General features: G+C 45.4%; 1 protein-coding gene and 1 long non-coding RNA gene across 2 annotated transcripts; one reads left to right on the top strand and one right to left on the bottom strand.

The window, feature by feature from the left end:
• The first annotated feature begins 4,907 nt into the window (after window positions 1-4,907).
• LOC112095435 lies at window positions 4,908-8,674 on the top strand. The gene is made up of 5 exons (XM_024177362.1): window positions 4,908-5,241; window positions 5,461-5,609; window positions 6,014-6,586; window positions 6,710-7,921; window positions 8,183-8,674. Exons 1-5 carry the CDS (start codon window positions 4,908-4,910, stop codon window positions 8,672-8,674), a joined length of 2,760 nt encoding a protein of 919 aa, XP_024033130.1.
• A 2,346-nt stretch (window positions 8,675-11,020) lies between these two features.
• LOC112095820 lies at window positions 11,021-12,811 on the bottom strand. The gene is made up of 2 exons (XR_002903976.1): window positions 12,282-12,811; window positions 11,021-11,223 (listed from the first exon to the last, which is right to left on the bottom strand). It is a non-coding gene; the product is annotated as an uncharacterized LOC112095820 (long non-coding RNA).
• Between the last annotated feature and the right edge of the window lie 2,679 nt (window positions 12,812-15,490).

Consider the following 15,490-nt stretch of genomic DNA (forward strand, 5'->3'; position numbering starts at 1 on the left):
TAATTATTAATTTATTTGTTTAAACAATTTAATTAATTAATAGATCTTTTTAAAAAAAAACTAATTAATAAGTATATAAATTGTACTACTAATATGTGTGAGTGTGGGAGTCAAGGATCGGATTTGTAATTCTACGCTGAGTAAACATTGTATTGCCTTTCATGGACGTCTGCTGATCTTGAACGTTTAGTGGGGGGTAATGCTTTTCATTGCGTGATGTTGGTGATCGGATGGTTGTTGTTTGGTCAACGGTTATGCTGTCGATTTTGCCAATTGGGCTGCTTTTGAACTATGCACCTGAAAATTATAATAAACGGTTATTTTCCATAGGTCTTAGTGATATCAATGGTTTGAATCAAATTTGTAATATGATGATGGATGATCATAGACTTGAAAATTATAATGCAATGATAAGAATTTATGACTGTATCCACAATTGCATGCATGGACTTTCCTTTATACTATGAAATTTTTAGTATTAATTTTGAATAATTCTTTTGTGATCTTAACTATCGAATCAAATAAATAATTTAGAGATGGTCAATGATAATAGTGTTTTTGATAATTTTTTAAAAAATGAAAATATTTGTACAAACTACTTTTTTGCTACATGTGTTACATAAATGAAAAATAATTTATGTGCTGTAAATGAAAATTTATAGCACATAAATTGTTTTTTTTTTTGTTACATGTCTTATTAAAGAGAGAGATTACAAAATATCATAGGTATAATTGAGTATTATATTAACATACAATCGAAAGAAAAATCTGTAAAATGTTGCATTCTTTAATTCCACAATCCACACAAATCATGTAGTTGTTGCTATGTGTAAATTTAAAATGATAAAGAACAAAATTGGATTTATACTGTTAAATGTTTATTGCAATACATTAATGATGCGTTTATTAAATGGAAATTAGAATGGATAAGAATGGAAATAATTGGAATGAGAATAGGAATATGGATTAGAATAAATTGTTTACTTGAACGGTAAGAATTAGAATCGGAATGAGTCAGATTCTATTAATGCGTTTACTTTGTCTTCAAATCGAATTCGGAATGAATTATATGATAACAGATTACTAAAAAATCATTCTTAATAATAATAATTATTGTTAATGTATTAATTATAATTTATCATTAATAATAATAATAATAAATCATCAACAAAATAATAATCCATTTAAAAATAATAATAATCATAATGGGATTCATCATCATCAACAAAATAATCCATTTCTCAAAAAAAAAAACAATAGTCAAAATCGAAATCATCATTGTTGACAACTACAACGACAACAACAAATCATCATCGCTAGCAACTCATCATCATCGGACGAGAACCATGGCCATCAAAGACGAAATTAGCGGCGAAACGAAGATGAAACTGAAACGGGGACGAAATCAAGACACCCCAACGAATACGAAACCGGCAATCAGCTGTGGTCCACAGTCGATGGACCAGCCACGACGAAGATAGTGGATGATTATGGCCGTGATAGTGATAGAAACCTGCAATGGCGTTTGGCTGGGAGTCAAGTGTGAGAGAGTTTAGGTTTTAAGATTTTTTTTTCTATTTATATATTTTTATTTGAAGTGATGATATTTTTGAAATAATGAAGAATTAATGGGGCATAATGGAAAATTCTAGGAGTGAGAGTTTAATTCCCAAAGCCTCCTTAGGAATTAGATTTACATTTTTAATTCTCAAATTAATGTGGGGTCTGCTAAAATAAATCGCATTCATTTTCTTATTTTACTAAATAACGTGGGTTTCATTCTGATTCTAAATTTTCATTTCTAAATCCGACAAGTAAATGCAGTCTAATATTATTGGTGGCATAAGTTGCATTTGATAGATAATGACGAAGATAACCCCGATGATTAGATGATAAAAAGTAATTAGCTTTAATTAATGATGCAACAATAATACACCATTGTTTTGGTACACGTGCATTAGCTCTTAATAATGGGTTCTTCGATTACAGGTGTTTAAATGCCGTTGATTAAGCAAACGCAGTTGCCTCTTTTAGACGCAAGGTACGGAGGTGACGAGGGATGGCACATCGTTGTACAACGTAGCTGCGGAGTATGGAATCATTCACCGACTCGTGGTTCATGAGAAAAATTTATGGAGGGCTGGCTAATTGGCCGATACAGTGCAGCGAGAGACTTGTGACCCGTTATTCTGAATTGACTTCAGTTTTTTTTTTTTTTTTTTTGGAATAAATAATATTTCATACAAAGTTTCTTACGCAACCGCAACAATGGTACAGCGGCCGCCGACGTTAATAATTTTTTAAAAATATTTTTCTTTAAACCGTTAAAAATATATTTGGTGTTTGGGAGGGATACTGTTTGGGACAAATGCGTCGAAGGGACCAGGAATGACGAGCAGACATCTGATGGCGGAGTTCTGCGCACCGGTGTTTTCCGTTAAAGCCTGGCGCGTGGAAGAACAGGAGCAGAAACATCCTGCTCGTCCACGATGTTGTCGTCCGCGAGGCCAATTCCTATAAAAGGCATGAGGCCATTCCGGCTAGAGACCGAGAGGCGAGGAGACCCGGTCGACGGCAGTTGGCAAGACGCGCTTTCCAGCACGAGAACCTAGGCACAACAGCCACGCTTTCCCCAGAACCGCGACGTAACACGCAAGATCTCACGGAGCCATGACAGCCACACTTTCCCCAGAACCGTGGCGTAACACGCAAGGTCTCACAGAGCCGTGGCAGCCACGCTTTCCCCTGAACCGTGGCGTAACACGCTAGATCCCATGTTTTGCCCATAACGCAGCAGTTGGAGTCCCATACCGTCTCGAAAAGAGCGGAAGACTGAGATTCAGAGGAAGCCTATAAAAAGGTAGCCAACGAAGGTAAAAGGGTTAGCATTTTTAAGATAAAAGAGAAAACCACAAAAAAGCCATAAGACCTGTGGCAAGCGTTCCCCAAACCTTCATATCTGACTTGAGCGTCGGAGGGTTTGCGCCGGGAGAACAACCGGCGTACTCTGACTTGTCTGTGTGTGCAGGGACATCCGGAGAAGAAGCATTACTAGGAGACCTCCTGGTCGTGGTAGAGTTGATCGAGCAGGGATCCTGGTCGTAGAACGAGGAGAACCGGAATCTCGCATCAACATTTTGGCGCCGTCTGTGGGGATCCAGAGCAAAAAGCTTCTGTCGGTAGCAAGAAGAGGGGTGGAGTAAGCGAAAGTCAATGGAGATAGGAGGAAGTAGCGCACAAGGGGGTGACATAAGGCTTAACGATTCCGTGACGCTGAGGGAGGTGATCAGCGAAGCACGGGAAAAAGTCATGTTCGACCGGATGGAGCGAATGGAAAAGCAGATGGAAACCTTGACAACCATCCTGCATGAGCTGCGGAACGAGCGAAGGGTAACCCAAGAGGGAAGGGTGAGAGGCGGTGGAGCGGCACCAGGTACCGATAGTGCGGAGAGAAGTCGAACCGCTGGGAGATTTGGCGGTGAGAGAGGTAACGTACCTCTGCGGGGAGAATTTCATAGAGAAAGAGAGCAGTCCCCGGGAAGACAGACTTGTGACGGGGGCGACGGAGTGGTGAACGCAGAGGAAACAGAACTGAGGCAACACTTACATGATGCAGAGCGAGAGCGGGATCAAGCTGCAGCGCGCGACCCTGGTCGCGCAGGACAGCTGGAGGAGGAAGTGCGAAGGCTAGCGCAAATAATTGATGACATGCAAGGGAGGAACAGAGCCCCTGGTTGGAGGATAATGCTGGACGGGGAATCACCGCTCGCAGCAGAGATCATGAGGGCAGTTATTCCAAGAGATTTCCGCCTCCCCGACCTCAGATACTCGGGAAGAACTGACCCGCTGGTGCACATAGAGCGCTTCAACGACATAACGGGGGTCCAGGGATTATCTCCATCCCAAAGGTGCAGGGTGTTCCCACTATCCCTTGAGGGACGTGCACGAGAATGGTACAGGAAACTTCCTCGGGGCAGCATAAAAACCTTCGAGCAGATGTGCCAGGAATTCGCAGAGCAGTTTAGTGGGGCAATGTCGCCGGAAGATGACATGATGGAGCTGAAGAGCATGAAACAGGGGGAGCAAGAAACCCTTCGGGAATTCATCAAGAGGTTTCATCGGGCTGTCCTCGACTTGGGAGCCTTCAACCACCCTCAGGCGTTAAGGGGACTGAAAGAAGGGGTGAAGATAGGAAGGCTGTGGTACAATTTGAGAAGCCCAGCTATTCAAACGTATGCAGCCGCATACGAACAGGCTAAAAGAGACATCGAGATTGAGGAGGAGAAGGCTGCACGGATCAAGACAGACCAGTTGGAAGGGTTAGGGAGGAAAGAGAAGAAAGCATTACCAACTAATGGACCGAACAGGAGGAGGGACCACCAGATCTCCGGTAGTGGAGCAGGAGGTAGGGTAATTGCTTACCAGCCTCATCAGAGGCTGGTCGACCAGAACCAGGACTATGGGCGGTACACTCCCTTGAAGATGCCCCTGGATGAGGTGTACGAGGCCATAAAGGGTCGAGGGCTGCTGCACCTCCCCACACCAATAACAAAGCTACCCAACAGGAGGGATAGAGGACGTTATTGTAAGAGCAGTGCATCTGGTCGACCAGAACCAGGACTATGGGCGGTACACTCCCTTGAAGATGCCCCTGGATGAGGTGTACGAGCCTGGACGAGTTTATGGATGGGACTTTCCCGATGGTGGCCACCACGGATGAAGGGGAGCAGAGTGATGGAATCTTGAGACGCGAGCCGCCCGCAGCGAGGGTGATAGCTGGGGGCCCAACGTTGGCTGGAGATTCGAACAGATCGAGAAAAAATTATGCCAGATACGCCATGACCAGTAAAGAGATACTCTTCAACACCCCAGCAGCCAAACGAGCAAGGGTCAGGCAAGTGCCAATCATGTGGACGGATGAGGATGAGGAAGGGATTCTATACCCCCACGAGGACGCTTTAGTCATCAAGGCCACGATCGCTAGCAAGAAGTTTGACCGGATACTGGTTGATACGGGGAGCTCAGTTGATGTGCTATTTAAATCAACTTTGGAAGAGATGGGAATAGCCGACCGGAAGTTGGAATACACCAACACCTCCTTGAAGGGGTTCGGAGGAGGGAAGCTGGTCCCTCTGGGCGTGGTCGAACTGCCTATCACAATCGGGAGCCCCCCGACAGAAAGAACAATGATACTGGACTTCGTCGTAGTGGACGAGGAAGGTCCTTACCAGATGATCCTAGGTCGGCCATTTTTAAGGATGAGCAAAGCGGTGCTGTCCAACCATTATCTGTCTCTAAAGTACCGGGTGAATGGGGTAGTCGGAGTGGTACGAGAAGACCAGAGGATCGCAAGAAGCTGCTACTCCTCGGCAGCAAGGGAGGCGATGCAGATAACATCCCTCGATACCCGAGTGGAAAACAAGACTGGCAGACAAGAACCCGTAGAGGATCTGGAAACAGTAAGCATGGGACCGGAGAACCCGGGAAAGACGATCAGAATCGGGTCGAGACTTGAGGGAGAGCAAAAGCAGGAGTTGGTGAAATGCTTACAGGCTCATGCCGACGTGTTTGCCTGGACACATGAGGACATGCCAGGGATTGACCCAGAGGTAGCATGTCATAGGCTGGCAATAAAGAAAGGTGCTCGGGCAGTAAGGCAGAAGAGGAGGTGCTTCAACCAGGAGAGGTATGAGGCTGTAAGTGATGAGGTGGAGAAGCTTCTGAGAGCAGGGTTCATTCGGGAAGTTAATTACCCAGAGTGGATATCGAACGTGGTGTTGGTAAAGAAGGCGAACGGCAAGTGGAGGATGTGTGTGGATTTCACAGACCTCAATAAGGCGTGCCCAAAAGACAGCTTCCCTTTACCAAAGATCGATCAGCTAGTAGATTCAACGGCTGGACATGGTCTGCTTAGCTTCATGGACGCATTCTCGGGATACAACCAGATCCCCATGTACGAGCCGGATGAGGAGAGCACGGCTTTCATCACTAACCAAGGTCTGTTCTGTTACAGGGTGATGCCATTCGGTCTCAAGAATGCTGGGCCACCTATCAAAGGCCGGTGAATAAAGTCTTTAAGCCCTTGATCGGGAAAACCATGGAGGTGTACGTGGACGACATGATCACCAAGTCCAAAGTCCCGAAGGAACATGTCAGACATCTCGAGGAGACGTTCGAGCTTTTGAGGAAGTATAAGATGAAGCTCAACCCGGAGAAGTGTGCTTTCGGGGTCGAGTCCGGGAAATTCCTGGGATTCATGGTGAGCCATAGGGGGATTGAAGCAAATCCCGAGAAGATCCAGGCGATTGTGCAAATGACGTCTCCTCGAAACCTGAAGGAGATGCAGAGCCTCACGGGGAGGTTGGCGGCGTTGAGCAGATTCATATCCAAGGCTACAGATAAGTGTCAGCCATTCTTTCAAGTGATAAGGAGGGGAAAGAAAACGGAATGGACCCCAGAATGCGAGGAAGCCTTCCGGAACTTGAAGCATTACTTGCAGCAAGCTCCGCTACTGTCCACACCGAGGGATGGGGACAAGTTGAATCTGTATTTGGCGGTATCTGATCGGGCCGCCAGTTCCGTTCTGGTGAGAGAGGAAGAAGGAATTCAGTATCCGATATACTACACCAGCAAGGCCCTGCTCGACGCTGAGACCAGATACCCAACGATGGAGAAATGGGCACTGGCCCTTGTGGTTGCTGCTCGGAAGTTGAGGCCGTACTTTCAAGCATTCCCGGTCTCGGTAATCACCAACCAGCCATTGCGTCAAATTCTGCACAAGCCGGATGCCTCTGGTCGGCTCGTCAAATGGGCTGTAGAACTGAGCGAATTCGACTTAGACTATAAACCCCGCGCGGCGATAAAGGCCCAGGCAATGGCCGATTTCGTAGCTGAGTTCGCGGAGCCTGAAGTATGCTTGGATCAGCAAGATGCAGATATAGGCAACGACGAAACTCAAGTATGGCAGATATCGGTGGATGGGTCATCAGGAGAGCGGGGTTCAGGAGCAGGGATTGTCCTGGAAGGCCCAGAGGGGGAGGAGATCTCTTATGCTGTAAAGTTGGAATTTGCAGCCACAAATAACCAGGCAGAATATGAAGCCTTGATAGCAGGGCTGGAATTGGCTAGGGCCGTGAAAGCGGACAGAGTTAAGATCAGAACCGATTCCCAGCTGGTTGCGAATCATGTCAGTGAAAGATTCCAACCAAGAGAGGAGAAGATGGAACAGTACCTAAGGATAGTCAGGCAGATGATGGGGAAGTTCGAAGCAGTGGAGGTGATACAAATCCCCAGGGAGCAGAATAGTCGAGCAGACATTTTGGCTAGGATGGCAGCCGTCGCCGACCCAAAAATGCCAAAGTCGGTCCCCCTAGAAGTAAAGTCTCGCCCGAGTATCGAGCAAAATTTGGGGGTGTTGCGGATAGAACAAAAAAGCTCGTGGAGGGACCCGATAGTTTCGTACCTTAGAGACGGGGTCTTACCACCAGATAAGCTACGGGCTCGGAAGATTAGAGCTCAGGCCTCGAGATACACGATGATCGATGGGGTACTGTATCGACGAGGATATACATTACCGTTCCTTCGGTGTTTGGACGATGACGACGCGGATTACGTGCTGAGGGAAGTGCATGAAGGAATTTGCGGAAATCATTCTGGCGGGAGGTCCCTGGCCCACAAGGTCTTAAGGCAGGGATATTTCTGGCCGACGATGCACCAGGATGCGCAAAGGAAGACCAGGAGCTGTGCAAGCTGCCAGAGTTTTGCAAATTTTTCTAACCAACCACCAGAGAAGCTCACCTCCATGGCCTCCCCTTGGCCATTCGCTCAATGGGGAATTGATCTGATCGGCCCATTGCCAAAGGGACGAGGAGCAGCAACACATGCGATAGTCGCTATAGATTACTTCACGAAGTGGATAGAGGTAGAAGCCCTTAGCAGGATCACAGAGAAGAAAACAACAGACTTCGTGTGGAGAAACCTGGTCTGTCGATACGGGATCCCATATGCCTTGGTAACGGATAATGGCAGGCAGTTCGATAATCACAGCTTCAGGGATTTCTGCCAGAACCTCGGGATAGAGCTGAAGTATTGCTCGCCTGCTCACCCCCAATCGAATGGACAAGTAGAAGCAGCCAACAAGACAGTCAAGAGGCTTCTGAAAACCAGGCTCGGAGCAAAAAAGGGTGCGTGGGTTGACGAGCTGTCAGGTGTGCTATGGGCATACAGAACAACCCACAAAACCGCAACAGGGGAGACACCGTTCGCTTTGGCTTTCGGACATGAAGCGGTCGTGCCGGCTGAGGTAGGAACGACCACACACCGGACAGACCATTTCAATGAGCAGGAGAACGACGAGCAGATATGTTTGAATCTTGATCTGCTAATGGAGAGGAGGGAACAAGCAGCCGAGCGATCAGTCACTTACCAACAGAGGGTTGCTCGGTATTATAACCAGAAGGTGAACATACGGCAATTCAGGGTCGGAGACTGGGTACTGAGAAGAGTGAATCAGAGCACCAAAGATTCGACTCAAGGAGTGCTGGGACCGAATTGGGAAGGGCCGTATAGAGTCAAGCAGATAGCGGGGCCCGGAGCTTACAAGCTGGTTCGCGCGGACGGCCACGAAGTGAAACGCCCATGGAACGCAGCACACCTCCGAAAATACTTCCAGTAAGACTTGCTCACATTTTAAAGCAATTTCTGCTCATGCGGTCTATCTTTTATTTTTATGTTTTATGTCCGAACAATTTCATGTAAGTCAAATCCTGCCATTAATGTAACGTCGACGAATTTATTTCGCTTAAAAAAAAAAAAAAAAAAAAAAATCCTGAGGCATGCAAAGGCTCGCCAAGTCTCAGAGCCTGTCTTATGGCGAGACAGAAGCCAAGCATGCCAGGATCTGCTCGGCCACGAGAAGGCAGCAGAATCCAAATCGTTTGAAGAAAATCCTAAGGCATGCAAAGGCTCGCCAAGTCTCAGAGCCTGTCTTACGGCGAGACAGAAGCCAAGCATGCCAGGATCTGCTCGGCCACGAGAAGGCAGCAGAATCCAAATCGTTTGAAGAAAATCCTGAGGCATGCAAAGGCTCGCCAAGTCTCAGAGCCTGTCTTATGGCGAGACAGAAGCCAAGCATGCCAGGATCTGCTCGGCCACGAGAAGGCAGCAGAATCCAAATCGTTTGAAGAAAATCCTAAGGCATGCAAAGGCTCGCCAAGTCTCAGAGCCTGTCTTATGGCGAGACAGAAGCCAAGCATGCCAGGATCTGCTCGGCCACGAGAAGGCAGCAGAATCCAAATCGTTTGAAGAAAATCCTAAGGCATGCAAAGGCTCGCCAAGTCTCAGAGCCTGTCTTACGGCGAGACAGAAGCCAAGCATGCCAGGATCTGCTCGGCCACGAGAAGGCAGCAGAATCCAAATCGTTTGAAGAAAATCCTAAGGCATGCAAAGGCTCGCCAAGTCTCAGAGCCTGTCTTACGGCGAGACAGAAGCCAAGCATGCCAGGATCTGCTCGGCCACGAGAAGGCAGCAGAATCCAAATCGTTTGAAGAAAATCCTAAGGCATGCAAAGGCTCGCCAAGTCTCAGAGCCTGTCTTATGGCGAGACAGAAGCCAAGCATGCCAGGATCTGCTCGGCCACGAGAAGGCAGCAGAATCCAAATCGTTTGAAGAAAATCCTGAGGCATGCAAAGGCTCGCCAAGTCTCAGAGCCTGTCTTATGGCGAGACAGAAGCCAAGCATGCCAGGATCTGCTCGGCCACGAGAAGGCAGCAGAATCCAAATCGTTTGAAGAAAATCCTAAGGCATGCAAAGGCTCGCCAAGTCTCAGAGCCTGTCTTAGGGCCAGACAAAAGCCCAGCATGCAAGGATCTGCTCGCTCGCGAGAAGGCGAGCAGGCTCCAAAGCATTTGGAAAGTTTTCTACGGCACGAAAAGGCCTCACCAAGTCTCAAAGCCTGTCTTACGGCGAGACAGAAGCGATCAGCGTTTCAGACGAAAATTAATTCATGAGTACGACACGAGATAGTAATCAACAACATTTTTATTAATGGCTAACAGAGAGGATAAATTTCATAAACGTTGTTCATTACAATACAAGAAGAAATATATCAAAAAGATGGTGGGTCAGTGAGCCGAGCAGCATCGGTTGGCTGGACCTCCTCGGGTGCGGGAGGGGTATCACCAGTTGCGTCCGGGGGGGTGCTCGCCTCGCCAACATCAGCGGGGACTGCACGAGGAGGAGAGTTACCCTCCTCAATCACGATCGGCTCTAACCCCTCGGCATCTTCCTTGGCCGCCTCCTCGTCCATATGTTGGGCAACACCAGCTGCAAGGTCATCCATCTTCAGATCAGGGTGTTGCTTCCCGAGGACGGCCATGATACAACGATACGAATGCCGAAGTCCCTGGTCGTACTGGTTGTCGGCCTCCCTCTCCAAGTTCTCTACATGAGCTCGGTGGGAATCGCGGAGAGATTCGAGCTGAGCCTCATACATAGCCCTCTGCCCTTGGAGGTCCTCCTTAACCTTGGTCAGCTCCTCCTCGAGTGTAATGGCTTTTGCTTGAGCAAGGGACTCTTGCTCTATCAGCTTGAGGTTCTCAACGTTTAGCTCCCCCGCCTTTTTCTCGGCAACGTCAGCTCTGGTCGTCGCCGATTGAATGTCCTCCTTCATCTTCCTGTCGTAACGGCCAACCTTGGCCTTATAGTAGGTGGCCATGCAGCTGAGATGGAAAGCACTATACTGCATGGCTCCCACCAGCTCGCCCAGGGTACAACCGTCAAAGCCCTCCAGGTCCTTCTTGCTCACGAGTTTAGACAACTCATTGAGATAGGGAACCAAGTGTTCTGGTCGGCTGTCGGGTAAGCGGGACCGAGGCACAACAGGTGGAGAAGAGGAAGCAGGATCAGTGGCCGCTCTACTGAATTCCCCGACTCTAGCAGAGGCAGGAGGGAGAGCCTGCAAGGGAGGAACCTGCTGCACGATGTTCTTTCGCTTCGCAGCGGGAGCATCTTTGTCCTGGTCCCTATCGGTTGTTGGAGGCCGAGAGCGTTTCCTGGTCAGAGCTCCAATCACTGCGTCCTCCATCTTATGGCCAGGAAGTATCAACCGAGACTCGAGGAAGTTGTATGTAGATAGCAGTTCTCGGCTCGAGCAGGAATTGGCCAATACAGCCTCGACCCGTTTAAGCAGACCAGGTCGGAGCGGGAAGTGAACACCCCAGGAAACTACAGCACAAACAGACACTTGGTTAGAGACAAACCAATACAGCAGGAACAATTATGGATACAAGACATCTAAAGCGAGCAGGCAACCTGGGACCGTGAAACGGGGTGGGACGCGACAATCCTTCCCGTCTATTTGTGCAACTTGACCCCAGGGACCCCCAGCAAAAAAGAATTTCCTCTTCCAAGTCCCACCACCACCAGTTGGAAGATCAGTTATGGGTTTCCTGCTCTTGGTACCAGATTGGAAGTAGTACCAGCCGGCATCTTTAGGGCTGCTCTTCAGCTGGTACAGATGCTTCACCTCATCAACCGTGGGCTCGCTTTGGCAACATCTGTCCCACAATATGAACAGACCAGAGAGCACTCTCCACCCGTTGGGGTTCAGCTGACCAGGAGCCAGATTTAGCCCGTTAAGTATCCGGGCAAAGTAAGGCTGCAAGGGACACCTCAGCCCATACTTAAAGCTCTCCAGATACAGGGTAACGTATCCCCTGGGAGGCCGGCTAGGTGTATCCTTTTTTCCTGGGATCCTAAGAGGTATCTCACCAGGAATACTATACCTAAGTCGGAGGTCATTGAGCTCGTCAAACGTGGTCGTACACGACATGTAGTCAATGGCATAATCACGCGACAAGGCTCTACCCCCTACTGTACCCCGTTCTTCTGGTCGTGATGCTCCTGATGAGGACGCCTCACTAGAATCATCCCCTTGACCCTCACTCAAAGTGTTCTCCGATCCAGAAGACCCTTCTTCATCGCTACTGTCGCTCGAGGAGGTTGTTTGGGGAGACATCCTCCTAGCGCTAGTACCAACACTAGACCTAATGGGCTCTAAGGGGATCCCGGGATCAAAAGCAAAATCAGCGGGCAGACTAGGCAAAAAACCTAGTTCGTCGTCACCAACCTCAACGACCTTCTCCTTACCCTTCGACATATCCTAAGTTCTAACCAAAACACCACCGCCAACTACAACCTCAAGCAAAGCAGAGAGAAAGGAGATTACCTACAACTAACCGATACCGAAAAAAAAAAAAAAAAAAAAAAAATAGAAAAAATACCTGAAGCAGGGACTCGGTCAGAGAGAGACAGGGATGACAGCTTTGGCGCCGAGGTTCATTCGCCGGAGAGACAAGAATGGAGAAAATGACGAGTTCGTGTTTGAAGATTTTGGGTTTCCTTACTGAGAAGCAAACTCTTGGGCTGCCAGCATTTAATGACGCATATTCCGAGAATCCCGTAACCGTCGGTTTGAAATTCAAATGGAGGGGGGGATTTCTGCCACGTCACCTCGTCCGCAATTAAATGCGACATGACTCCTGGCAGCCTTTTCCAAACCCACGCGAGCGAGTACTATCGAGTTTCTACTGCTGGTCCACTACATTACCCAACACCAGAAACTGGGGGACCGGTGTTTGGGAGGGATACTGTTTGGGACAAATGCGTCGAAGGGACCAGGAATGACGAGCAGACATCTGATGGCGGAGTTCTGCGCACCGGTGTTTTCCGTTAAAGCCTGGCGCGTGGAAGAACAGGAGCAGAAACATCCTGCTCGTCCACGATGTTGTCGTCCGCGAGGCCAATTCCTATAAAAGGCATGAGGCCATTCCGGCTAGAGACCGAGAGGCGAGGAGACCCGGTCGACGGCAGTTGGCAAGACGCGCTTTCCAGCACGAGAACCTAGGCACAACAGCCACGCTTTCCCCAGAACCGCGACGTAACACGCAAGATCTCACGGAGCCATGACAGCCACACTTTCCCCAGAACCGTGGCGTAACACGCAAGGTCTCACAGAGCCGTGGCAGCCACGCTTTCCCCTGAACCGTGGCGTAACACGCTAGATCCCATGTTTTGCCCATAACGCAGCAGTTGGAGTCCCATACCGTCTCGAAAAGAGCGGAAGACTGAGATTCAGAGGAAGCCTATAAAAAGGTAGCCAACGAAGGTAAAAGGGTTAGCATTTTTAAGATAAAAGAGAAAACCACAAAAAAGCCATAAGACCTGTGGCAAGCGTTCCCCAAACCTTCATATCTGACTTGAGCGTCGGAGGGTTTGCGCCGGGAGAACAACCGGCGTACTCTGACTTGTCTGTGTGTGCAGGGACATCCGGAGAAGAAGCATTACTAGGAGACCTCCTGGTCGTGGTAGAGTTGATCGAGCAGGGATCCTGGTCGTAGAACGAGGAGAACCGGAATCTCGCATCAACATTTGGTAATTATTAATTAAGTTTAGAAAAAATAATTGATACACCCAAAACATTTATGGAAAGGAGGAATACAAAACTCCCTAATATTGAAAAAAAAATTTAAATCCTAATTTATTAAAAGATTCTGTCAATTTTAACAAAAAAAATTATTTTCAATTATAATTACTATTATCCCCCTCTAACATACAAGTTAATATATTGACTTACTCATTTTTCTTATAAAATTATTAATAAATAAAATTTTGCTCTAGAAATTCAATTTAATATCTTATTTTTCCTAATTGCTCATCTTGACATTCTAAAAGCAAGCCATATTCTCTATCATCTTAATCATATTTAAGAAAGAATTTCATCTTCTTCTTAACTATTTCACAATCCAATTCTTCACTACCTTCAATGTCTCCAACATCCACTTTATCGTCATCCCAATTTGATCCACTTTTGTCATCAACAGGTGCTGTGTCTACATTGTCATCATTTGACCGATATGCTTCATCGTCATCATCAACATTTTGGCATAGTCTAGAACGAGCAGTGGCTTAAGGGCACGAGCAACGAGTCTGCGTGCAATAGGTTAGGGAATTCTATTAGGGGCTTGTGATTTTTTGATAGAAGAGGAGAGTTTTTCAATTAGGAATCGATTGAATTTTGTAATTTTAGGTTTGTGATTTTTGGAGGAGGATTTTTTTGGGTTAATTCACTAGTTATTAGTAAGGGAATGTAATATGTTAACCTTTTAATTATTTGAACAAACTGAATCCATTATCAAATTGGGGTTTAAATGTTATTTTTAAAACATTAAAGAGTTTTATATCCTCTCCCTAAATATTTAGGGTGTATCGGTCATTTTCCCATTAAAAGTCCATTTAAGATTGCTTTTAGAAGGTTAAAAAGTAATTTTAAAAATCTAAAAATTAATTTTAGTGTTTAGTAAAAAAAAATCAAAATCACTTTTGTTAAAAATCAATATCTCTTTTAGCTTATTTTGAAAAGGAGGGAATGAATAGCTTTTAGATTCTTATTTTAAGAATTAATTTTATCTTTTAATACAATTCCATAAATATCCTTAAAATTATTATCTAAACCCAAAATTATCCTTATTCAAATTGGAAACAAAATCAATATTTTAATTAATTTGTATTATAATTCATCAATATAAATTTATTAATATCAATTTGTTGGTCAATTATTATTAAATTTGTTTCATTATATTATAAATTTAATTATCAATTGTTTAAGACGGAAAAAAATATAAAATCAATATATTATAAATTTTATTTTTAGTTAAAATTATTATAATACACAATTAAATATATTGTATGTAAATGTTTTTATATGTATAAGTAAATTTTATCCTATATTATGTACATTTTAGTCATTTGCTTATCTCAGCAGTTTAACAATAAAATTCACTAAACGTCCATAAACTGCTTTCAAAACTCACAGTACTTCTGAAAATAAAATTTACTAAACGCTTAACTGATTCTCTTCATTCCTGATCATTTTTAATTAGTTTAAAAATTACAGCATTCACAAACTGGCCCTAAGTTATTTATCTTCTTCTATTCCACTTTTACATGTAGGACTTATGGGTTTGTATGGAATTGATTTTTTTTAAAAATATTTAACAGTATATATAATTCGTTATAGATTCATATGTTGGGACCACACTATCACTAACTGATCGAAACAATTTAAAATTGTTTTTATTCTAAGTATCACTGTAATTGTAACATCAGTTTTTCTATAAAAAAAAAAAAAAAATTATGTACGAATTTGTATTCCTATAATTTTAATCCAATGTCCCATTTACGTGAGGTTTTAAGAGGCCATGTAAATTACAATGAGGGGGTGAGAAGAGAAAATGGTAGATCAGAGAGATGGAATATGCTACAAGATGCGAAATCCTGTACGATAAGGTTATCAAATATTTAATGGGGCATTAAAAAAATATTTAATCGAGCTAATAGAAAAAGCTTGGTTATCCCAAAATAATATGAAAAATGAAAAAAAAAAAAAAGAGGGCTTCGAGTTCTAATTTAGCCATGGGAAGTAAGTGGACGA

The sequence above is a fragment of the Citrus clementina genome, unplaced genomic scaffold (genome assembly GCF_000493195.1).
Source record: "Citrus clementina cultivar Clemenules unplaced genomic scaffold, Citrus_clementina_v1.0 scaffold_1, whole genome shotgun sequence".
Taxonomy (NCBI): Eukaryota; Viridiplantae; Streptophyta; class Magnoliopsida; order Sapindales; family Rutaceae; genus Citrus; species Citrus x clementina.

Bases quoted from the DNA above. Each gene is read 5' to 3' on its own strand.
- LOC112095435 (XM_024177362.1), top strand. From the start codon at position 4,908: ATGTGGACGGATGAGGATGAGGAAGGGATTCTATACCCCCACGAGGAC. The intron at 5,242-5,460 runs GTCGGCCATTTT...ATCTGGAAACAG, and splicing joins TCCTTACCAGATGATCCTAG to TAAGCATGGGACCGGAGAAC. The intron at 6,587-6,709 runs GTGAGAGAGGAA...GCTGCTCGGAAG, and splicing joins GGGCCGCCAGTTCCGTTCTG to TTGAGGCCGTACTTTCAAGC.